This window comes from Ammospiza caudacuta, chromosome 8 (genome assembly GCF_027887145.1).
Source record: "Ammospiza caudacuta isolate bAmmCau1 chromosome 8, bAmmCau1.pri, whole genome shotgun sequence".
Classification (NCBI taxonomy): Eukaryota; Metazoa; Chordata; class Aves; order Passeriformes; family Passerellidae; genus Ammospiza; species Ammospiza caudacuta.
The window spans coordinates 10,807,607-10,833,536 of NC_080600.1; the positions used below are offsets into that span (position 1 = coordinate 10,807,607).

Sequence of the window (25,930 nt, forward strand, 5' to 3'; positions counted from 1 at the left end):
CTTTCTTTCTTTCTTTCTTTCTTTCTTTCTTTCTTTCTTTCTTTCTTTCTTTCTTTCTTTCTTTCTTTCTTTCTTTCTTTCTTTCTTTCTTTCTTTCTTTCTTTCTTTCTTTCTTTCTTTCTTTCTTTCTTTCTTTCTTTCTTTCTTTCTTTCTTTCTCTCTTCTCTCTTTCTCTCTTTCTCTCTTTCTCTCTTTCTCTCTTTCTCTCTCTCTCTCTCTCTCTCTTTCTCTCTTTCTCTCTTTCTCTCTTTCTTTCTCTCTTTCTCTCTTTCTTTCTTTCTCCCTTCCTTTCCTTTCCTTTCCTTTCCTTTCCTTTCCTTTCCTTTCCTTTCCTTTCCTTTCCTTTCCTTTCCTTTCCTTTCCTTTCCTTTCCTTTCCTTTCCTTTCCTTTCCTTTCCTTTCCTTTCCTTTCCTTTCCTTTCCTTTCCTTTCCTTTCCTTTCCTTTCCTTTCCTTTCCTTTCCTTTCCTTTCCTTTCCTTTCCTTTCCTTTCCTTTCCTTTCCTTTCCTTTCCTTTCCTTTCCTTTCCTTTCCTTCCCTTCCCTTCCTTCCCTTCCCTTCCCTTCCTTCCCTTCCCTTCCCTTCCCTTCCCTTCCCTTCCCTTCCCTTCCCTTCCCTTCCCTTCCCTTCCCTTCCCTTCCCTTCCCTTCCCTTCCCTTCCCTTCCCTTCCCTTCCCTTCCCTTCCCTTCCCTTCCCTTCCCTTCCCTTCCCTTCCCTTCCCTTCCCTTCCCTTCCCTTCCCTTCCCTTCCCTTCCCTTCCCTTCCCTTCCCTTCCCTTCCCTTCCCTTCCCTTCCCTTCCCTTCCCTTCCTTTCTTTTCTTTCTTTTCTTTTCTTTCTTTCTGTCTTTCTACCATGTCCTGGTTTGTGGGATTTCATTGTTCATCTCCTCAATTGCCTTGTGAGAAAGGAGCAGAAATAAACACCTCAATACTGCAGTTGGGCTTTTATCCCTTATCTTCTTTATTCCTCTTTAACTTTGGGGTTTTCTCCCTATGCTCTTTATTCCTCTTTAACTTTTTTTTTGGTTAAATTTATTAAGTAAAGGATTATTATAGACTCATTAAGCAGCTCTTTTTTAGGACTAGCTTTTTGCCACACCAGGGTCCTGAGACAAGTCTTAACTATCTCAGCCACCATGCTTGTGTGAACACATTTAATTAAAAACTTGGAATTCACATTGCCTCCCTTTCCCAGCAAAGTGTATTTTATGACTTTCAGGAGCACAAACATGCAAAAGATGTCAATCCCAGAGAAGTTCTTGTCAGGAAGACCTGGTTAAAGCATAACTTATTGGGACTTTTTACTCTTTGCTGGTAATAATGGGAAGATAAATAAAAAGAGGCCAGAAGAATAGATTTTCACAAGATGACATCATATGCCTTTTTTCTAGGAGGAAATTACTAGTAGAATATGTAAAATACAAGTAGTTTATTATCATACATATTTACAGAGTTCTTTGAGTTTCTTTTTGATAGTAATCTAGATTTCTTCCTCATAGTTTGTATTTAAATAGGAGGTTTCAGTCACATAATTTCATATGTTCATTTTTTCTGTGTATGAGAGACTTTAAACTGGTGATAAATTATGTGGGAGGGTAATTTATGTTAAAAAGGGAGAAGATTATATATTTTGGAGGTGATCTACCAGAAACTGTCTATCCTTACTCTTTATGATAGCTAAACTAGACTGAAGGTTCTGAAATTTGAATTATATTATGTTTTATAATATTAGCCTTGAAAATGTTAGGATTCTCGAATTTGATGATTCCCTACTCATGCCAGGACATGTGTAGCATCTTCTGCTGTATTATCTTTCTTTGTTGTTGAGATACTTGACACAAAATTCTGCCCAAAACAATTACACTTGTATTATGTTCCTATGCCAGTTCATTTGGCATCTGCTGTTTCTTGTCTCTTTTGTGATACTTCAGTGCTCTTCCTTGCCTGGAGAACAGGAGATGATGTATTCTGCATGTGCACAAGTTACAGTGTCATCAAGGATCTAGATCCAGTCATTATCACAAGAACTTGAGGAAAAGCACTTCTTTTCTACAAGTTTGATTTTTGTTTTTACAGCTTTTTAAGTCAGCTGTGGCAAAATACTTGAAAGCTTCACTGGGGAAAAAAAACACCAGTTGCTTTCTGTAAATAAATTAACTCAGTTAATGCTAGGATAGTAGGGGGAGTTCCATACTAAAATACTGCATTGTTTGTCTGTGTTGCTTAAACTTATTGAATATTCAGATTGTTTGTTGCATGGTACGGTTTCCTCATTCATTTGTTTAATACAGAGGTTAAGTAATGTTTGCTGATAACGGTGATGAATTTAGCATGATAAAATTAAGGTGTTCACAATGTCAAATACCAGGAGGCATATTTTTTTTGTATTTTAAAAAGCATCTATTTTAAACAGTAGTAAGAGTGATCTGACTAAAGTAAGCTGACACAGATATTTTTAAAAAAACTTGAATAAAAGAAATTTAAACTACTTAGTTGGGTTTTTTGGGCAGTGACCTGATATCTAGCTGGTCATTGCTGCTTGATGTTTTATTAGATTCCAGTTGTTAGCAAACAATATTTGTGAAACCTTGTGGGAGGAAATATGGTGTAAGAGTTTGGATTCTTGCTGGTGGAGTTACTGGAATTCTTTACACATCTGTAATCAGCCTTAACTGATATGGTTTGGTAGTTTATCCAGCTCTTGAGTTTTATAATCCAGAACAAAAAACTAGCTTAGTGTGGGAATAGCCAGTGAGCATGGGCTGTACTGGTTTGGGCAAGTTCTGTTGCTGCAGAAATAAGCTGATGTGAAACTGGATGGGTATAATCAGATATCTTCTGAAAGCAACTGAGATGCTTGCAACATGAGGCAGAACAGCTGTCAAAAATGTTCTTGTGCAAATGTGGTTATCTTTATTTTTGGACTAACCAGCATTTTGTCTTCACAGCAGCTATACTTCTGAATGGAAGTGGCTTGCAGACAGAGCTAGAATTGGCAGCCGTTGGACGTGGCTTCAAGCCCAGATTTCAGAACTAGAATACAAAATCCAACAACTAACTGACCTTCACAGGCAGATACGTGCCACCAAGGTATTGTCTGGAAGCTCACAAATGGGCTTTTCAAATCATCTTTGGACAGTGTTTCTGTAATATTTATGTCTTTGGTTCCTTGTTGCTGTTCTTTTTTTTTTTGCCCTAGACTTCTTGTGTCTCTGCAGGCTCCCACCTGGGAAAGACATCAGGAGCTAAAATATGGCACCAATATAGGACTGGGATTTGGGAACTTTTACCTTTTTGTACCTGTATAGTGATTTTTTAGTGGCTTTCAGGGCCCAGCACACAGTACTATTTATCACTGGTTTTTCCCTCTGCAGGAGAGGTGGGATTGCCTTCTCAGGTGGGATGGTCAGTTATTTGTTTTTGTGCTGTGGCCTTTCAGGGTGGGATTTTTGTTTCTTGCAGTGCATGTTTATTCTGAGGATTAGATGGTTAATGTTTGTACAGCACTTTGAACAGGTCAAAGATTAATAATTACTAAAATTCCAATGTGTGTAATTCATGTACTAGTTTTTGTAAATTGAGCTGCCTAGTCAGTGGGAAAGTGACATTCCTAAACCATTAGTAATGTAGCTATCAATTTAATGGGTTTCTCAGGTCATTCTGACAAAAAGAAGCCAAACCTGTGTGAGGTGGTTTGATAGTGAGGGGTTTTAGAGCAGGGCTCTTTGTCTCTCCATCAGTGAGCCCCATGTGGGTTCTCTGGTGTGTCTTGGGATCAGATAAGCACCGCTGAGAGGAGCAAGAAGATGCTTCAGACTTTATGTGGAGGAACATGAGACTTAGAGGGAGTTTAAAAGGAGAGGAAAATCACCTCAGAGAGCATTTCCCTCTGAACAAATAAAGAATTATTCCAGCTCCTTTTTGCCCTCAGAGCCCTTCCTTTCATATCCATCTTGTCCCTGGTCAGATTTTTCTTTACAAAGAAATGAAGAGCCTTTGTTTAAGTGTCTGTGTAAGGAGATTTTATATTTTGGTGAAGGGTGGGAATGCCCATGGTTTGGTGTTGCCCTAAATACCAGATACATGCACACTCTTACACCCAAAAGCTGTCAGCCTTTGTGATGCCATAGGTCAGGTGAGCTACAGGAGATTGAGAAATAAACATCAGAGAAATAAGAGGAAAAACATGGTTTTAGTCACACATTTTCATTAGGTGGTATGTTAGTTTGGAGCCAAATCATCTTCCTGGTGGAGATTTTCAGTGACATTCTTTTCTGAAGCTCCATGTCCATTTTACCAGCTGTGGTATTTAGTGTTTGGCACTGTGTCCCATAGTGAAGCAAGCACCTCTTTTCTTCAGATGGGATTTTTATTTGTGTACATATTTATAGTACAGCAGTGCAGCAGCTACAGAAGGATATGTGGGCTGATAGAAGAGCTCTTTGTTTTTATTTACTGGCTACAGAGGAATTACACAATGTCATTAGAATTTGTATGCTATTTAATGGTTTCAGAGTGGTTTTTATGTGCTTGGAATGGAAAAAAAATGTGATTCATAGCCAGGGAACAACAATTTCAAGCAAAAGGCCTCTCCTTGAGCACCATAATGCAATAGGAGGGGACATGAGTAACTTGTGGGCTGTTTCCTGGCCTGCTACAGTGTGTCTTCTCCATCTCTGCAGACACAGAAGTAGCACCTCTGGGTCTTTGAGAGTCCTTTCATTAAAAAAAAAAATCCATATCTGCAGAACAAAACAATTCCATTTGGGGAGGAAGGCAGTCTTTGCCAAAACCTACTGATTGTAACCCATTTCCTGTAATATAGCCTGTCTTCTAATTCTTTACTCTTCCTCTTTTCCTCTGTGCCTAGTCCATCTCTCCCCTTCCATACCCTCTGTCAGTTTCCCTCTTCCTTTTCTCCTTTCCTCTTTCCATGCTTGGTAAACAAGTTTCTAAAACTTCAAAAAATAAAATTCCATTGGAAGCATATGTGTGTGCATGTCCCTCTTTTCAACACTTTTAATTTGTGTCTTCCTGTTCCTCTGACCTCAGAATTTTGGTTTTAGACCTTTTAGACTCTCTGTGGTCATGACCTACAATCCTTTTACTAAAAAGACCTGAAGATTCTAAGTTCTAAAGGAGTTTAAAGCTGTTGAGGTAGCTTGTCCTCCTGTTGTGGCACACAAAAATTAGTTCTCTGCTTGAATTTCCTTGAATGTACTGCCCATAGCATGCTGCTGGTCTGGATTTGTGTCCACCTGCTGTAAATGGAAAAGTGCAGGTGATGATCTGTGTGGAAAATCCAGCACTGACTTGAAGGACATTCAGAATCTTTGTGCCTTTTTTAGGCATTAAACCAAATTTTCGAGCACCTTTGTTTATTTTTAGAGAACATCTTTATTCTCACTTTGAATTGATAATTCAAACAATGGAATAAGTTAGGCACAGTGAGAGCAAGATAATTTCACTTGGTTAAAGAAATAGCAGCATGGCTTCCTTGTGTTCACGTTATAGCATTCTTCCTTGTCCTTTGGTTGAGTGGAATATTCTCATTAGAAAGACAGATTTGAGGCAGAATTATAATGATCCCATTCTTTTAATATCTGCTTTCTATTTGAGTTACAGTTGGTACTTTAAAAGCAAATGAGTTTTTTCCCTTTCTCTTTGAAAAGAGCCTGGAGAGATTTGATAGCTGTTTCTGGTATTAAATTTATTTGCTCAAGATAATAACAAACCAAGGAACTATTTGAGGACTGGGTTTGACTATCACAAGGTTATTTTTGCTTTTATTTTGTTTAATATTTTATCTTTTTAAACCAACTGATACATTACCTAGGATTATACCAGAGACTTCCATTTTTCTAATCTGTCATGTGGAAAACACAATAGGGGTATTATTTTCCTAGTTCCATTTATGAAACTCTGTTATTTCCCTACCATATAAAGTTATATTTATCTTATTAGGTGGTGCTTTAGATGGTACACCACATTTGTGAAAATGGTCTTGAAAAGTAGTGACAGTGCTGAAATATTTAAGATAGTTACTTTTAATTATGAAACACTAAAAATGCTCACCTTAAAAAATCAGTTATTAAATTTTTAAATGCTTGTGTTTAGAATTGTGTCATTTTTACTACATAAAAATAACAGCCTTGATATTTTGCATAGAACATGGATAGAAATAAGAGAAATAGAGCACTACAGAATGTCTCCAGCAGCGTTTATTGACTGCAAAGACTAAAACCAAGTTCAAATCAAAGGGTGATAATTTTTTAGACAACAAAACCTCCTCTTAAATCAGCAGGCAAATTATTGTATAATCTAGTAAGTATGAATTTCTGATTTGAATTTTGGCACAGATGTTTAAGCAGTGGTATAACACTGGAGGGATTGCTGTTACAAGGAGTAGCATAATTGATGCAGGAGGTTTTTTTTAATGCCTATTATTTCCATATTTTAGCTATGAAGTGTATTTAAAATCTAGCTAAGTGCTTGAAAATCATCAGGAGGATTTAAGAGGAATGTGCCAGGTTTGACTGCCCCTTAAAAATTATTTAGGAGGCTTAATCTGTTGTCAACCAACCGTGTTCAATTGCTGTTGTCTAGGGGATGGTGGTCTTAGAAGAATTCCCATTTCCAAAAGACATTTTGAAGAAGCAGATCCAATTGACAGAGCAAGAAGCTTTATTAAACGCCACAGGGAATTGCCAAGCTGCCATTGAGAGCCAGGATTCTCTGCCAGAGCATGACTTTGAAATGTCACCCAGCAGTCCCACTCTGCTTTTACGAAACATAGAAAAACAGGTAAAGTAAAACAAAACTCAGCTGGCAGTTCAAACAGGGGGTTGGAAACTTAACTGGGAATAAAAATCCGTTTTAGATTTAGCTAGAATCTGCTTGTTTAGTGTTTTAACTTGTGTACTCACAACAAGGTCTGCAGAGAGAGCAAAAGATGTTCAAGACCACTTATAAAAGAGTGCAAACATCCAAACTAAAGAGAGATAAGAAGAGGCCCCACCAACCTTGAGGCTGAAACAAACAAAAATACTAAATCTGGGTTGCAAACATTACATTACAACTACATGACTGAAAAACTACACAGGCTCATAAAATTGATAAGGCAGTGTAATGCATATGCATATGTCTTTTATACTTTTAAAGTAAACTCAGAATTTTCAGGGGTGTGCATGTCCTTGGGGAACAGTGCTGAAATAAATCATACCAACTTTACAACTTGTACAAGTTGTGGAGTTTTTCTTTCCACATCAGTGAAGCCAAACGATTGACTTCAGAAATAGGGAGGTTCCATGGTGATGACTCCCAAAAAGAAAGATATTTTGCAGTCCTGGGATTGGGTGGTGATTAATTGAAGGGTTTAAATAACTACTCTGTACAGCAGGTTTACAAATTAACCTTTTATTTCTGATGTGTCTGTGTTACCACATTGTTTCCCTCCAAGGGACACAGAACAGCCTCTAAGAACCATCCACAAACGTGCTCCTGCTTTATAGTCAGGTCAGTGTAGAGTTTCCACAGGTTGTTTCAGGAACAGCTTTATGTGAGATGAAAGAGAACAGCTGACAGCAGAGATATATTGCACTTGAAATTAAAAAAAAAATAAATAAAGCTCCAGCAGAATACAATTGTTCATCTGCCTTTTCAAACATTGTGGGACTCTGGTTTGGAGCTGAGGAATTCCAGGTGCTTACTTACAGTGGTTGTGAGCAGAGTTTTGCTTTGCAGTGTGAAAAATGGCTGTTTCCATGGTTGATTCCAGGAAATACTATGTAGAATCCAGCAAGGTTTTCTTTTGCTTGAAAGTACATAAAGGATGTGGTAGGATCACATTGCTGAAAGGGATACTGGAAATTTGTTGTACAGAATGAATTTATGCAGTTTGTGTAAAACAAAGGCACTGTGGGGCATTAATTTGTTGCTCTGCTGCTCTACATAAACTCCTGGTCATAAACACATTTTTTAAAAGGGGTATAAGTAATAGCATTAAATACTAGTGCCTGTTTCTGAATCTCTGTGCCAATTTTCCTTATTTGACAGTCATACTTTCCTGTTTTTAAAATGCTTCCCCTGGTTGATAAATCTTTATCACCACAGGCAGGAGTGAGGAAGTAATGAAACAGAAACTTTATATGCTCAGTGCAGGCAATTGCACAAGGTAACCCAAAGAGCATTTTTAGAATGTGATGAATGGCCCCTCTTTTAAATGGTAGCTTGGAGAATTTAACACACTTTTCAGTAAGATTTTTGACAATTCAAAGGATAGTGCTCTGTTTCCTGGTCCCCAAGTAGCCACAAATTTGGTCCAAGGGGTGCAAGAACTTTAATGATCTGAAAATTACATGGAAGTGGACTAACACATCTCACACAACACTTTGGTTTTCTTCATTTTTACACCACTAAAAACCTTGGAGTTTGATTGCATTTTTGACTTCCAGTTCTGTTCTTAACTCTGAAAGTCTGAGTTTCTTGTTCAGTGTCAGGAGCAGCAGTCCTGCAGCCTGAAGAACATCTACAGATATTCCCACAGAATTCCTCAGCCTGGTATTAAAGTATTCCTTTGTTAAAAATAAGGAATTTTGCTTGTGAACCAAAAGAAAAGTCATGTAGAATAAAAGTGACTAAGGCTGGCAATTTTTATTAACACTGTTTTCAAGTCCTTTTCCTGGCTACATGTATGTTTTTCTTTGTGTTTTGAAAGTCTGCCTATTTTTTTAATACTCTTATATTCAGTAGAGACCACTCCATACAGAATGAATTCTGCTGAGCTTTTTAAATCAATCTGGTAACTATTTTACTGGCATCTTGTTTGCTTTACCCAGTTATTTTATAATAGACTTGCTATTTCTATGCTTTAATATCCATCCTTGATTTTTTTATTCTGATGTGAAATTTTTACCTGACTGCCTCACCTAAATGTTAACAGAAAATATGTGAGTTGTAATAAAACAAAAAAAATTCTTCCTCTTTCTGCATAAATATAAATGTGAAATCAAAATGTAAGGAGAACTTACTAGATAAACTCTAACAATTCATGTTTTAAACATTCAGAGTTTTGACTGAAAATCCAGCAAAGTAATGCAGAAGGTTGGGTTTTTAAAAAAAAAAAAGTATGCCATTTCAGATACATTTAATTTCTGTTCAGTGTGCAGAACACAGTTTCCTCTAAGCAGACTACATTTATTGTGAGAATAGCCTTTAAGGTCTGACATTTAAAACAAAAAATCATTGTGAAATGTTTTTGGAGTCAGTCCACAATTCATTGCTTTGGAAGGAGAAATTCTTAGTTTTAACAAATTGGCTACATTTGTTTCATTTGTTTTGGGTCAGTTTTAAAGTCAGGTTCTTTTGCAGGAGAACAGGGTGGCAGGGTGGTTGCCTCTTGTTGCTATTTTTGAGGATGGCAAAGATCTTCCCCATTCTGTCTGTCATTACAATAATCCTCAAGTAGTTAGTTACACTTCCTTTTATAAAAACACCTTTGTCAACCTGTAATAAGCAATGAAGAGGATTCTTTTAAGAACAAAAACACTTTGAGTGAACAAAATGTACAATGAAAAGACAGTTGACCTTTTTTCCCCCTGTTGAAATGCTTGTCAAATGGCCAGTTAGCAGCTCTGGCTGCAGCTGTTGTAATATCAGCTGTAAAAGTGTTCTGGTTTCTTTTTTTCCTTTTAAAGACCTTTGGTTACAATACTGAGGTCACTGATGTATTCAGGGTACTACTTCAAGTGTATAAACAATGCTCAGGGTTGTGGTGGTGTTTTGTTGGTGTTTTATGTGGGTTTTGGTAGGGTTGAACATAATAATTGTGAAAGGAAACCATGCCACCATGGTTATTCACAGAAAGAAACTAAATTATTCCATGATGTACAGGACTGAAATCCTAAGTAGGAAAACAAGAACCCAGGACCTTTGAGCTGTTGAGTCTGGATAAGTCTGACTACCTTTAATTTTAATTTTTTTTCCAGAGTGCACAACTAAGTGAAATCATCAGCAGCCTTATTGCTCCACTCAATCTGTCTCCAGCTTCTTCATCTCTTTCATCCAAGACCTGTAGACACAGACAGCTGGTCAATGGTATCTCCTTCAGGTGGGTGACAGTGTGCTAGTTTGGGGTTTTTTTGTGAGTAACTTTTGGTAAAGTTATCTATATGGAACTCATAATCATTACGGCATTAAACAAGAAAAGAAGAGCTGCTTTCTGCAGGCTTGAAGAGAAGTCAAGTCTTGATTGTAAGGTTGAAAATAGTAGGGTTTTGTGTTGTTCCTAAAAATATCATAAATGTATAGTCACTATAACTATTTAACTATTATTGGAAGATGAATCTGTGAAGTAGTGAAAGAGTATAGGAACACATTAAGTGTGATTGTTTGAGAGTTAATGCATTCTGTCATAACAAGTGCAGCTTTATTTCTGGAAAACTGACAAACTAGATTAGTAGAATACATAAGCAATGTCATGTGTCTCAGCAGGGGTCAGTGTCAGGGTGGCAACTTCATTAATTTTAAGCAGATCAGTCTTCAATAAAAGGCCAAATTTATCTTTGCCACCCACATTTTCAGGAATTTGCAGATACTATTTTCCATTCAAGGTATTTTGTTCTGGGTGGACATACCTTTCAGGATGACTATAGGTTGAAATTAATGTTTTAGAAAAATGTTTCTCAGTGCTAGTCCATACTGCTAGGTAATTCTCTCTTTTATTCAAAGATTTTAAGTACAGTACAAGCTGTAATAAGTATTAGTTTCAAAACATGATTAAGGTAATTGAATACAGTTAAAAAAAATCTAGGTGTGTTGGATACTTGTAGTGTGAGTTTTGAGGATGCTGTTAATTAAGATCAGGTGGATGAAGAAACTGTTTCCAAGTAGAGCTGGGGTGTTTATGGCAGTGTGCAGCATAATTCCCTGGCTCCTGACTCCAAGAAGAGCTGGCCACACCGTCTGCTCCAGCTTTGCTGCAGAGGCTGGAGCCTCCCACTAAGAGATTATAGTGAGCAGCTTGGATGGGCAGCTCCTTTAGCTGCCTTCTGTTCCACAGTGATTGTGTGATTCTGCCCTAAATTTAAGGATGAAGGAGTCCTGGCTTGTGGCATCCCTGCTCCTGATGTTTACAGATGATGTAGGAGAAAATCAGAAGGTTCCTCTCAGATGTGGACTAAAAAGAGCCCTGAAATAAGAGTTGCTAATAGAGATGGGTGTGTGGAAGAAGAGAGTAATTTAGCCTGTGTCTTGAGCCTGACTTTTTAATAGGATATATGAGGAAGCATTCCTGCTTTTAAAAATGTTTTCAGGAGTGTAGGAAGTTAACTTCATGATGAGAGAATCAAATGATGTAACTTCAAGCCAATTCTCTTCTTATTTATTAGTCCAAAGTTGGTCTTTCCATTTCATGAGTAACACACTGCTCATGGACCACTCTCTAAGGTTGGTTGTTTTCTACTCATGACCTAAAAAAGTCCAAGAAAAATGTTAGGACTTGGAAGATTTCCTCAATGCCATAGCTCTAAACTGGAGTTTGGCAAGGTAGGTGTTGGAAGGGACTTTGAGAGGTTTTAGGGCTTTCTAGATGCTGTCCTAAACATGAGTTAAACAGTTAATTTTAAATTTTTACTGCTTATGAAGTGTTTTGAAATCTGCCAATAAATATTTTTCATTAAAGATGCATGAAAAAGAGTGGTTAGCATGAGAATCCTGCAGAGAAATTCACTGCCTCCCACTTCTGGAGGTTTTTTTGAATGTGTTTCAGGTTTTTGGTGGTATTTTGTTGTTGTAGTAGCTGTGTGTTCAATTAATTGAATTAACTTATTAGTTAATTATTAACTTGCTGCAGTTAACTTAATTCTTAGCTGCTTCTCCCCTTGCTTTTTTTAGAGTCCATTCTGACTGTATTCAGTATTTCAGAAAGCAGAAATCAAAACCAAATGAAAAATAAGGGGATTCTTTTCTTTTTGAGAGGGAGAAAAAACAGATCATAGCAATTTTCACTTAAGCAAGTTCTTGAAATTAGTTGTAGGCTGTTGATGTGAAAACCACAATTTTCCATTTGAAAGTAGGTTTAAACACAAGATGCTCTGGGGTTGGTAATTGTGGGGTTGCAGTACAGTTGGTTACTGGGCTGTTCACAGAGGAAGTGGAGGTGCTTGGACAGTTCCTGGTTGATTAAATGTGGGTAACCTTGAGTTGCCATCTGTCAAGGCCTAATTACATTAGTGCTTTTTTTTTGGTGTTCTTTTCCTTGCTCAGTTGAATCTAGGTGCCAAGATTAAAAAGCAAATACAAATTTGCTTTTTAAAGCAAAGCATTGCATGAAGGTAGATGCTCACAGAAGCCGTTCCCTAAGTGATACCCACTTTCTTATGAAGGGGGAGGAAGGAAAAAATTTAATTCTTCAGGACAAATAGTGCCTGTCTGATGGCTTGCTGTGCAGGTTAGGAGCAAGACAGGCAAACTTATGAGCTTTGAAAGGAGCATTTTAGCAAATTTATGACTTTCACATCTGGCTGTGGTTCATTTTGCTCTTCTGTAGAATCACATGTTGAAAAATACTCAGACTAAAAATCAGAGCTTCATTGGGAAACCTTTTATACAAGTGGCAGGAAAACCCCCCTGCCATGTACTGGAGCTCCAGACCACAAGAGGAGATCTCTTCATCTGAAACTGGAGTGGTGCAATGCTGCAAGGCACAGGAGGGGAAACACAGCAGATGTCAGAGACTGCAGGGAAATTACCAAGGGCCTTGGCAGACCACCAGAACAAAGGCAGGAATCACAGAAGTTAAAGAGCCAGGCTGAGGAGCTTTTTATTCTAATTTACCTGTCTAAGTTGTCTCTCACTTAAGAGAGAGGTATGTGGAAATCCACAAGTTGAGCTTGGGACCATCGGACTTAGAAAATGTTTCTGAGAATTCAGAGAGAGTATTTTAAGAAATCTTTTCCATGGACTATAAACCTTGTATTTCTTTCTCAAGCCTTAAAAAATCCAGTGTTAACATTAAGAATGTCATGCCTCAGTATTTTGGGCTTTTTCTTGGCACTTACTGGTATGTTCCTCTAAATGCTTTGTACAATCCCTCTGTTAATTAGGATGTTGTTTTCATGTGTCTGTGTTGCCTATTGGATTATATTGCTGTGTCAGGAAGACAGCTCAAATTGAAGCCTGTAAAGCTTTGTTACCACTCCAACACAGCATGGGATGGTGTTTAATCACACTTCCATTACAAGCCTTTTCATTTAATAAAAATGTACTGGTAAAAGAATACCACCTGTCAAAAAAGATTTATAAGTGGCCTTGTAATAAATTCATTTTCATGTTCTTTTGTGTCACAACTTTGCTAATAAAACTGTGACTTGTCATAAGACAAAATAATCATTTGTGCAGATAGATGACCTGTTAGGAACCAAGGCCAGAATACCTTGTGTAGTTACACTGCTCAGACAGTCCAGAGCTGTGATCAAGGTCTTCAGTATTGTAAAAATAAAAGCTGGAGGGAGTTTTGCAGCAAGCCTTCAACTTTGCAGAGAGATGTTGATATAAATCAAATATAAATAAAATCAGGAATACTTATAGCAAGGAAGTTCATTCTTTCCATTAAGTCATTCCCACCCCAATGGGAGAGTGTTTTAAATTCTTGCTTTGTGGTGTTGCCTGTTCTGGTCACCAGCCAGGCTGTAGGTTGGTGAGAATGGTGTGAGGTTGTTCTGCACATACATGCAGGGGCTTCCACTGCTTTTAGCCACATCTTTGTGCTTGATTTTGAAACTATCTACATTTGAAGTTGTAGAGTTTCTAATTTTGATACAAATGCTTCACAGTGAATTGCAACCCTGTGCTGAATGATCACTGGTTTGTAAAGCTTTACTTAGGTTTCAGTTCTTGAATAAAACCAAAAAATCTTGAAAGTATTAGGACAGCACTCTAGGCCTCTTTTATATTAGCATGACTGGTGTCTTGAATGGAGCATCAGTATGAAGGGAAATATTGATTGTAACATGAAACTCATATGTGTTAAAAATATTAGAGAGTTCTTGAATTTGTAAAAAACAAAACTCAATATATGCTTGAGGGCTTAACTTCATTTTGACATTTGTTTCTGTGAGCACAAAGGTGAAGAAGAATGATAAACTCCCCTTCCTGACCTGACATGAAAGTAATTAACTAGCAAACAAAGCACATACACAATTGTCTGAAACAGCATACTAAAACCTTGTGGTGTTTATAAAATTCTCTTAGATAGCTAATGCTAATCAGTGTGTGAAATCTTGGCCTGTGCACATGAAGCATATCTGACATTTTGTATTTCCTCTCCTCATTATTCATGAAACTGCAGAGCTTCAGACAATAGAGAGGTGTCCTCTGCAGGCAGTTGGCTGCTTGACCATCAGCACATCAAGAAAAGAAGAAGAGACAGGACAAGGCTCAGGTCTGTCTCTGTGACTAACGTGAGCACATCTGCCCGGACCAGGCCCCTGCACAGCTTCCAGAAGAGGAAACTCTACAGAATGCACAGTGCCTGTCACTGGAATCAGCAGGTAGGCCCTTGCCTCTCTGTTTGGGAGAGAAAACCAAAGAGTCCAGCTGCTGGATCAGCATGTGTCTTGTCTGCTGTGCCAGAGGAATGGTGAATGTTGTGCTGCTCATTTGTTGTGTTCAGGGACCATAGAGTGTGTGTGGTGGCAGTACTGGATGTGTCTGCTCAGTTGAACATAAAAATTAAAGATAGCCCAGAGTCCTGCTTATCAAATCAGTGTGTTCTATGACTGTCTTTAAAGCCCTGGTACAATCTAAGAGGCAACTGGAGAGTTCTTCTGGAGACCTGGCTGCTCAGGAGACAGGCTACAGTGTAAAGTATCTGCCTACTTGTTTTCAGAATATTTGTTTTAGCTACAGGAAAGTTTACACAGCTGGTGGCACATTATTTTCTAGGAAATTGAATTGCAATATCTTAATCTTGTTTCCATTTTTGCTGTTTCTCATTAGTTATATTGCCTTTTTCATGACACAAAGAGTGCTTTAAAACTCCTAGAATTTTCTGCGTTACAGAGAAATTAATATTTTAAAATGGAAAAAACCACATTGTCTTGTGCAGGGCAAGGCTATCTGCTCACATCTGATATTAATAGCATGTTGCTGGTATGAATATATAATGAGTTTAGCTGTGGTGCTTAAAGAAACAGTCTAATTTGGGAGCAGAGACAGTATGAACTCATTCTTCAGAGCAATGCCAATCCCAAGAGGTTTTAATTCCTTGATTTTCCTTTGCCTTTTTAAATGTAGTATTGAGGGAAATCTCTAACTGTCTAGGATTTACTAAGTGTGCCAGTGGTCTGGGGAGCAATTTTCCATGCAAGGATGCTCTGAGCTGATTCAACATTCTCTGCAAAATGGCAGAGGTGCCCTAGTTTTAGCAAGATACTTTATTGAAAAACTGTCCAGTTTCTTATTTGTTTGAGTTCCCAGCTTCCTGGCAGTGGAGCTTAAAGATTTGGCAACCTGCCTGGAAGGTTTGGGCCAGGGGGATGGTGAGTGAGGCTGGGAGCTCTGCCTTCTCCTAGGTACTTAGCCTTTCCATCTTCCTTGCATTGCCCAAGGAGGCTGTTGTGGGCTTGGAGTTACTGTGTGCCATGCAATCCTGTCACAGGGGTTGGAGACTTTGTGCTGTGGCTCCAACTGCTTCTTGCAGCTGTGGAGAGAGCTCCTTAGCAAGAGACTCGAGGACTTTCCCTTCCTTTGTCTTAAACATGAAGGGTTTTTACTCCAGATGCAGTTTCTAGATAGCAGGGCTTTCTGGAAGCTTCTTGTCTTGCAGGTTCAAGTATTTCATATTTCTACAAGCACTGCCTATGTCTCTGTGTTCTGAGAAGTGGGCCAGAGCTAGTGAATATCAGTAAAGGCTTGTGATCAGGAACTCCATGTCTGTAGCCTGACAGCAGGAGTTCAAGGCAGAGTTTACATTTTTACCTTCAACCAGATACAGAGCTTAACTGCTCTGCATGCTTGATAGTTTACCCTGACTTGTAGGCTGCAAAGAAAGATTTATCATTAACCTTTGGCTGTATACTGTGAGCAAAAAGTGCATTTTTAGGTTACTAGTTAAGGATTCAAGTACCAGAGCTGGTGCAACTGTGTGTCTGCTCCATACTCCTGACATCTCTGGTGCCTTATATTAACCCAGCTTCAGTGTCACTGTCCCAAAAACAGTGGGGCAAAACACCCCTGTAGGGAATGCTATTTATGCTTACTGCAGCTCTCAGCTCAAAACTCTGTGTTTTGACTCTGCTGTCCATGTACTTTCCATGGAAAGTTAACCAAGAGGCAATGTGGAGAACTACATCATGGGCTACAAACAGATTCTGGAGCTCTTGTTCCTTGAGAAAATAAGAAATTATGGCAGCAATCAAGTTGTCAGCTTCAGTCATCATGCAAGTGCCAAACTCAGTTAAGTTTTGAAAATTAGGGTAAAGCAGGGAACAAAGCCTCTCACACAATGTTGGTTAAAAACAAAGGATCAGGGATTCTGCTAAGGAAATAAGTGATAAAATTAGACTGGACATTTCCAGCACATTCTGACAACCAAACCTAAATCAGTATCAAGGTTTTAAATTAAGAGCCATCAGCAGTGTATCATTCATTCAAGAAATCTTACTCTAACAGGCCCTGTCACTTTCTTAGTCCTGCACTTGCTACACTTGGTTACCCAGCTGTTGATGAGATTGCTCATCCTGTAATGAAAGAGCCCTAGCCATCAGCCCAGGCTGCCTTCTGGATTAGGCAGATGTTTAAGGGTAAGGATTCAAAATGGGGAATGGGTTCTGGGATTGATATCTAGTTTTCTCTGAAAATGCATTTATATTCCCCAGAGCAATCCAGCAAATTTCCTCTGGTCTTTCACAGAAAAAATGTGAAATAGCATATAGGAAATAGTTGGATTTTTAATGTAACATTAGTGTGCCTTCTCTAGCAAGTGCCTCTCCCATATTTCCTCACATTTAACATATTTATATAACCCCTAGTACCACAATCTGTGAGGACCCCCATTTCTTTATCATCACTGGCCTGAAAACAAGCTGGGAGTCTTGCAGCAGATGTGGAATTAACAAATTCCAGCTTGCCAAAATCAGAGAAGCAAACTGAATCTCCTGAATATTCCAGCTCCTGGTGGTGCCTGGTTTGAGCAGCCAGTGAGCAGTGCCTGGCAGTGCTGAGGGGAGATGTTCCTCTGCAGAGTAATTTGAGCAAGATGGTGACTAAAGAATTATGAGCAGAGAATCCTAGCAAAATGCAGACCTCTCTGTGTGTGGGACATTAAGAAATGCTGGGATAGCTTTGAGGAATTTTCAACTGGGATTTCATTGCAATGACTGGTTGTACCCTTTGTGCATCTGAATGACATTCAGAGTGTCATCCCTCACATCTCTTCAGATTCATTTGGGAAGCTCATTCTCCCCCCTCACCCCCCTAACATCCATGTTAGGAAAAGTAAAGTATGAAACTGAACTGCTGTGCCATCTGTTAGTTCATAAGGTCACTGGGAAGGCAGCCACATTTTTTCTCTTATCTCCTGCCATGCCACATACATTTACAATGAGTGTGTATGACCTAGAAGCCTCCCACTGCCGGTGGAGAGATGCCCTGTATTGTCCTCTGGTGCTTCTTTTCTGAGGACTACACCTTCCCCTGCTGTGCTGGTTAAATGGTGCTTACACAGGGTAGTATCTAAAAGAAAATACAGAAGTTGTGAAACTCTAGAAGACCTTCCAGACTGGCAAGATAGACTGCAGATAAATTAAACAGGATGCAGGGTGCTTGGTTTATCTGCCACCATCCAATATCCTCGGGAACTTGAAGCAGCCTTTGGGGCCAAATCCATTTGTCCCCTTATTTAGAATGACTAAGTACCACAAGATGATCCCTGAGTCATGATTTGGCCCTGGAATCTGTTTTGTATCTTTCTTCTTTATCTAAACAGCTTTGTGAGAGCTTAGGCCATTTCTTGCTTGTGAGTCATGCACAACAAACCCTGGGATTGCAATCTGTGCTTCAGTCTAGAGGACAGGATTGTAGGGGTGCCTTTCTTCAGCATGATGTTTGAATGAATGAATGATAAAACTTGCATGCAGAGCAGCACAAAGGAGAAAGCTGCAGGTGTGATGTAGTAGGAGCAGACAATGTTTGCAGGTGGGAGTTGGAAGCCTGAGAGTGCTGTGTTCAAAATGTTGGATCTGCCCCTTGTGTGCATTGTTACAGCTGGCAAGTCACAACCTCTGGGTCATTGTCTCCAATAAAATGTGTGTTACATATTTTTAATGCTGAGAAAGAAGGCCAACAGTATCTAAACATTAAAACCCAGAAGGTGTGTAAGTAGCAGATTGGTGTCAGGACTGTAAGGCACAAACACCTCTTGAATCATTTATTGCATTGGTTGTTGCATTTATAACTGCCTTCCTCCCCCACCCCACATTCTCCAGTCTAATACCTTGTGCTTCTGCAAATGCTTTTCCTATAGTGAGGAAAATTGTGGCTATGTTAGCTCTGTTCCCTGCTATTTTTTTGTCTGCACTTGAAAGAACTAAATTATCTGTGACATACTAAAAGTTTTAAAAGCAAACAAGTGTTGTACTAGTCAGAAACTCTCAGAGAGGTTTGCTTAGCTGACATGCCCTGATGTTTTCTTTTTTGCTATTTTATCTGTGTTACTTGCTGCAGGATTTTTTAATAACAAGGATTTTGTTCTGCCAGTATATTTTGTTAGTTTCTCATTTAATATCCTAGAAAAGGATATTAATTTCATTTCTTCAAGTAATGTTTTGCCAAGAGATGTCATTGATGCTATGTAGATTTTTAATCTATAAAAAGTTTGTATGGCTCTAAGTAAAGGTAAGAGACAACAGAGCAGTGAGATTGGAGTTGTATCAATTTTGTCCCTGTCTGTTTCTTTACAGAGTTGTAGAGCATTGTGAGGTTTTTTAATCTGAAAATTCTCATTGTAATTGTATTCCACCTGCTGGAGAAAGAGTTGGTTGTGAGGACTGAGGGATGTGGAGAAAACAGAATTCAAATTTACAAAGGTGCCAGCACTCTGAAAGCTGGGAATTGAGGTGCAAAAACTTACGTTTTGGATACCACAGGCAAACAGTTGGTATAATTTTGCCAACTATTGCAGTTGCATATTGCCACATTTTCTTCTCTGCAGTCTCAACTGGGATTTAAGTAAGAGCAGAATATCTGCTTTCATTTAGTGGTTTGAAAAAAAAAAGTGAGTGCTTGTCCCAAAGGCTCCAAAGCAGACAGGAGAAAAGTATTTAAATTGTAGGGTATGAGTTTCTTACTTTGATTTAAATCTCATGCTGGTTCTATGATTTCTGTGTTCAGGAGCATTCCCAGGCCATGTCTAGTGCCAGTGGTATTTTTTGTTGATGCCACTTGATAAATACATGTGGATCTTTCCCCAATTCTTGTTCATTTTCAGGTTTTTGGAAAGAGTATGTATCTATTTTATTTATATATAATACACATATACATACATATCATTTGTATTGTATCCACCATGCATAGCCTTTATCTTACTTGCTAAATAGCAATGCTATTTGCTAGGGGTCTGTACCTGGGAGGAAAGAAGTTGCTTTGAGTGGAGTCTACTGGTTGCCGTCCTCTTCCTTGGTATCCCTAGGTACTGGCTCCACCACCTGCTTCAGCACAGTTTCCTGGCATTGCTGACTTCTGAAAAAATGTTGTTTTGTTGCCAAGTCTCCTGTAAACTGGTTCAGTGGAAGTGGTGTGATATCTCTGTGGATATGTCAGTCTTGTGGTCTGGGAATGAGAATCCCTTGGTTACCAAGTTTGTACATTAAAACAGTAGTTAATGAAATTGTTGCTTTAACCCTGGAAGTTAAAAAAGAAGGCCTTCTGTTAGTTAAAAAGCAATGAAAACTGAGTGGCAAAAGAAATTTCTCATCCACATTCAGCTATTCTGAATGTGTGACAAGAATTCTGTCTCTGAGGGAGGGAGGCATGAAGGCAGAAAGGAAGGGGACAAACACCTCTATCTTTGCAAGTCTGTGATACTGCCAGTAGAGCTAGATCATCCCCTGAGGTTTGTGGCAAGCCAGTAAGCCTGTGAATTCTCTTTTTTCTTTTTTTTTTTTTTTTTTTTTTTTTGTCAGAATGAAAAGCTTTCATGCTTTCCACAGTCTTTCACTTTTGGTGTAGTGACATTTCTGTAATGTTTTACTGATCTACTCTTAATTTCTGCATGGTGTTTCTGAGAAGATAGATATCCCTGTGGATGAACAGATCTTTCTTTCTTTTGGTTTAACTGGTCAAAGATGAGCACTAATCTTGAATTTTCAATTTATTTTTTAGTTAAACAAAACATCTTTGTTTCAGGATGTAGAAGACATCATGCACTTCTACAGAGCAGGTGAAAGTCCCATTGGCTTTATTGCAGGATTAAAGAAACTAAACTCTATGTATGCTTAGGACAGGTGGGTGATATCTGAGAACAGCAGAAGCTATCACTCCTTGTAGGTACTGACCAAAAAATCTGAATTTGTGACAAGTTGGATGCTGAGTAAGTTTTCATTAGTGTTTTATGAAACTCTCCATTCTCTTCCTGGAAAAAATGGATCTCTGCCATAGGATCTGCCAGTTTATTTTTATTGAATTTTACATTCTGGGGCAGCTTGCATCTCTGTACCTGACATGTATGGGAAAGCACATCCATTTAACTTCTATAAGAACTTCAGCACAGGATTAAAAGTTGTTCAGTGTGTGATGTGTTTGGTGTTTGATGTTCAAAGGTGAGTTGTCAGCCACCCCCACAGAGGTTCTCTTGGGTCCCAGAGTTAAATCTCTGCTACCCATGTACTGAAGAACAGTTTTGAATATTGAGGGAGATAGCTCTTCTTTGATATTGCTGCAAACTCCTGAGAGTGTGTTTGTAGAGAGAATAAGTGCATTTTTCCTTGCCTTCTTGGGCTTAATAAGAGTAATGAGGAGCAGATGTGACAGGTATTCAGCAGAGTGTATTTGAATTAATTTAATTACCTTCCTGGATTCAGACACAGTGGCATAATTGAACTGTGGCTCTCTGTACTGTTACACTTGGGCATGTTTCCAAAACTGGTGGGAGTTTTAGTAATCAGTAGCTGAAACCACAAAATGGAAATTCACTTCACAGTGTTTTAAATGGGTGCACAAAACTTTTTTCCTTTCAGTTATGTCACACTTCATAGACTCACACTTTTTTCTCTGCAGAAGGATGGGATGGCCAGTAGAGTTCAGCCTTCTTGACCTTTCAAGAACAGAGCCATGAGCCAATTCTACTTTGTCTAATGCATCCATCTGTCACAAGCAAGCACAAGAATTGTTTTGAGTATCAAAATTAATTGCTCTCTATGTTTTCTGTAACCCAGTAAAACAGTACTAAGGGGGGAAAATCCTAGTCCAAAATTCATAATACTTTGGAGAATTAGAGTGTTGGTTGACATCATTCCATTTCATAAGTTTAAACCAGAACTGCTATTTTAGTTCAATATTTAAAGCTTGTACACTCTTCACTTCCTCTTAAACACAGTGAGTTTTCTCTAATACAGTGAATTTTATGTAATATTATCCTTCACATCTGCTTGAGCTCAGGAAACTTGAGGTTTTGTACTTCAGTAAGGAAGAAAAATGTTTCAGGAGATGTGCAAGGTGATGCATAGCAAGGGGAAAGGGAAAGATTGATAAGAGTTTTATAACCTCTCTTGCTTTCTGAAGGGTTGGCATCATGGTCAGGTTTGCTGTCTCCTAATAGCTGTGTGCCATGGTGTTCCTGCCATGGCTGAATGGATGTACATGTGGGCTTGTTTTCAGCTGGGTTTTGGTGAATGTTTTTGTTGCTGTGTAAAGTTTCAATAATTGACTGCAGTAAAAGGCAATTGGTTTGTAGACTGTATTCTATATAGAATTGGAAGCAGGAAGAGTTTCGTTTTCCAATAAACAATTCTTCTATTTTATTTCAATAAAAGTTGAATCACTTTCTTTGAGTAAAATGCTTCAATTCCAGTGCTAAGGGCTTCTGAAATTTTTTCAGCAAGAGTTTATTAAGTCAGCATTTCTGAGACACATCATGATTTCACTAATTCAGCATTTTCCCGTGGAGGACTACTCCATCAGAAATTTAAACCAGATTTGGTAGCTAGGAGCACAGACTGACACATTTCTTAGCTTTTTTCCCTAGCAGCTTCACAGGCATTTAAATAAAATTGCTCTTCCTTCTGTGAAGTTTGTGTTTTCTTTTGGGTTACAAACTGGCTTAATGAAAATGTCATTAGGTGTTGATGCTAGAGCATTCAAGGCACAAATTCAGGCATAAGGTTTTGTAATTCCTTCCACAGGCAAGTTGAAGAAAAGAATTCTCCATCTGCTGATATTGGCAAATGGATTTTAATATAGTTTTAAGATTTTGGATTTTGACTGTGATCCATTTATTTTAATAAATGGATTTTGACTGTGAGGTTGTTTGACCTTGTATCCATGTTTTTGAAATGGCTCAGCTTTAATAATCTGGATGTGTTTGTGGCTAAAGTGAATTAAAGCAAGAAAAAGTGAGTAAGGGCTAAAGGTCTGGATGTCAGAATGTCTTGGTCTTATCTGTTTACTTTCTAGGTAGTTTTACTGATCAGTTTTGGGAATTTCATTTTAAACAGAGTGAGAGATTTATATACTATAATATGATTCACCTCTATTAAAAAAAGGACAGGCACAAGTGGTGCTGTTGCAGCTTAAAGAGTAGAGACTTAGTAAATTATCATTTCTAAAACCCAAATATCAACAAGAAATATGCTTTTGTGCATTTTTGAAAAGCAAGTCCTTAGTGCATTGAGGTACAACAAGTACCTAAAAGCTCTTTAAGCTTTAGTGTAATGATCCATATAATGGGAAACATAAAGTTTACTTTAGCATTTATCCCTCTAGTGTTTTCAAACACAGGACCCAGTTCTGCCAACACTTTATGGATGTTTAAAGTTTAGCAGATGAAGAGTCCCATATGTCTGTCACAGGAAAATAACAGAACATTGATTTGAAGGAGTCCTGGGCTAGGAAAAAATTCTTTCCAAGTTAAGTTGAAAGCACTTGTGCATACACCTGTATATGGAGATCAAGGTGGATTTAGGACTGCTATTTTTTTCCTGGGGGGGAAAAAAAGTTAAATACAAAAACCTCCTCCCACCATCACTGTGTTCTCTGCTCCAGCATCATAACATGATTACTTGATTTTAGTAATTTCTGAGATACAGTACCAGCAGAGAGAACTCAGTAACTGAGAAAAAAGGGGAATTTCTTAATGTAATGAGATAATGTGGGTTGTGAATATTGACGCCATGTGGTAGAAGGACTGCTTTGACTAAGTGCAGGGAATTTTATGTGGTAGATATAATCCCTGCATCACTAATTCATGAATGGCAGTGCTAAAGTGCAGCCTGGAGTATTTTAGGCAGGAGAAAGAGTTTTCTTTGATCCAGAAAGCAGAAATACAGAAAATGCAATTAATATTCTTTGAGTCTCACCTTTGATGCTACATGTTTCCATAAAAAGTCCTAAGAAAATGTCATTTATTCCTACGGTTTCTTACACTGGAACTGTTTCCCAGGGGTTGATAAGTGTGATTGTTGGTGCAGTGATAGGCTTGAGATTCCCTCTAAGTACTCCAGTGTTCCCTTCTCTCCATTCCCATTTGCAGATCTGCAGCATTTGGCAAAATATCAGAAACCTATAGAAGCCTCTAAAAATGTCAGTGTCTTTGGGGTTACTAGCACAAGTACCCAGTAAGAAAGTAGCTTATGCCACATTATTTCCCTGAAGTGCTTTTGTAGCACATTCTGAAGCACTGACCACACTTTGCTGCTGTCCTGTACCATCACATTGAATTCTTTCCTTCTGTCATTCAGAGCTCAGTCTGTGGCCTGCACTCTGCTGTTATTCCTGCCCATTTTCACCCTGTCTTTTGCCTCAGTCCTGCTACCTCCCATCTACCAGTTCTGTGCCATCCATCATTTTACCTTCCATACTTCAACAAGCTTTGCAGCCAAGCAGCTAAATTAATCTTTCTTTGCACCTTCCTCTTTCTAGTAATTCCTGTTGCTACCTATTAATGAGTTCTTAATACATCCCTCTCTGTGTTTATTGCTGAATGTCTTCTTTCTGTTGTTTATCTGTATCTGATGTTTAAATTAGAACAAGGTAAAGACTTTGCCTTTTTGGTTTATGTACAAAGTGTGCTCAAAATGTTCACTATAATTTCTTGCATTAAAATATGTGTGCTCAAGGTGACTAAAGATACTGATGCTGAGAATCTTACTAAGGGGATAAATGAATGAGATCCTCTATTTAGTCTGGTGTTAAGTTTGTTTGTGCATTTTTATCATGCCTGTTTATCCTGGAATCAAATTTTAGGTGGTGCTGGTTTGTTTGGATAGATAAAAGAATGATTGGAAACAGTTACATTTTATCTGAAAGCTTTGACAGCTGTTTCCTGGTCCTAATTGAAGGAGCAGTTTGTATTCTTTGTGTTGTGCACTGTTGTCCTTAGTAAGTGAAGGTAAGTCATATTTAGACTATCTGAAGGTTGCTGGAATATTCTTCCCATTCACATATTAAAGTGTGTCACTCACTGAGTTGTTGATTTGTTGGATTTTTTTCTCTCTTCTGGTCTAATTTGAAGGACATGAGTAAAGGAAAAGTTAACTTTTATTTCTGTGTATTCTTGCAGACTTTTCCATCTAGAGATGCCTCTTTTCCATATAAAGCTCAGTTGCCATGTGTGGTGCCAGCCTCCACTTTCAGCAGCAGTGAGTACAGCACAGAATCTAAACTCCTAGATTATGTGCAAGAGCTGGACTCTTCCTTCCATCCAGTCTTATCATTCCCTTCAGGTGAGTAATGCCATGACTTAAAGAGTGCTTGTGCTTGTGACAGCTCTGCAGGTTGTGGAATAACTTGTCTTTTCAATGATTTTTAAGGCTTAGTTCACTTAACTTCACACTGTCAAAATACATGAGTTTAGACTAAATGAAAATCTTGCCTTGATCCTGACTTTTGAAGAGCACACCTTGTAGGTTTCTCATACCAGCAGTGTGCTTACAGCCTGGAAAGACTGGTCATGAAAAAATGTGTGCTTGGGTGTTTCATGGTGTGTCTAATTGAGTCAGGGTCAGTCCTTTAGAGATGGTGCTTTTGCCAACACAATACCATGGTTGTGTTGTTTTCATAAGCAACTTTCTGTTCAGGCCCTTTGGTCTAGGTCTAAAAAGTTTTATTTATGTTTTTGAATTATTTTTATCATAGTCGGCCCTTTTGATTGTCTTGGAAGTTTTATGGTTTCTTGTCATCTGATCTTTTAGTCTTTTTGGACAGTAATGTAGAGAGTGTTGTCTGTGACTCAGCCCTGAAATTAGTGCAGGTGCAACTTTACAGAACTTGGGACTTCAAAATAACAGCCAAAATGCAGCAGAAGGGATTGAATTTTTGTGGGTTTTTTTTTGTTTTAGGAAAAACCCATTTCCAGATAGTTACTGACCAGTACAGAAATTATGCTGTTCTGGGGGGCTTCTTTGCCACAAAATAATTCTGAAGGTGAGGCTGGGACTTCCATGGAACTGCTTGAATCTTCAATCAAACCCACTGTCTTCCCAGAATGACAGTGTAGACACTGCAGCCCTGTATTAGGAAGTCAGGAATTAATTAAGGTTTGGTTTTGGAGAACTTGTCACTAGCCTGTAGAGAAGACCCAAGTGTGGACATGGAATGCAGAGGAAGCCTCAGCTCTGGCAGTTTGCATCCCATGCATGGGTTAAGGAGGAGATTATTGTAGGAGAAATGGAACACTCACTCCAAGAGTGCAACAGCAAACATTCCACTCAGCAGAACT

General features: G+C 38.5%; 1 protein-coding gene across 1 annotated transcript in view; it reads left to right on the forward strand.

The window, feature by feature from the left end:
• KANSL1L (KAT8 regulatory NSL complex subunit 1 like) overlaps positions 1-25,930 on the forward strand; it is a 61,262-nt gene that overhangs the window by 19,033 nt on the left and 16,299 nt on the right. Inside the window, exons 3-7 of the mRNA XM_058809713.1 lie at positions 2,949-3,090; positions 6,607-6,804; positions 9,987-10,108; positions 14,348-14,549; positions 24,773-24,935. Coding sequence (XP_058665696.1) covers positions 2,949-3,090; positions 6,607-6,804; positions 9,987-10,108; positions 14,348-14,549; positions 24,773-24,935 — 827 coding nt within the window. The remainder of the gene's footprint in view (positions 1-2,948; positions 3,091-6,606; positions 6,805-9,986; positions 10,109-14,347; positions 14,550-24,772; positions 24,936-25,930) is intronic.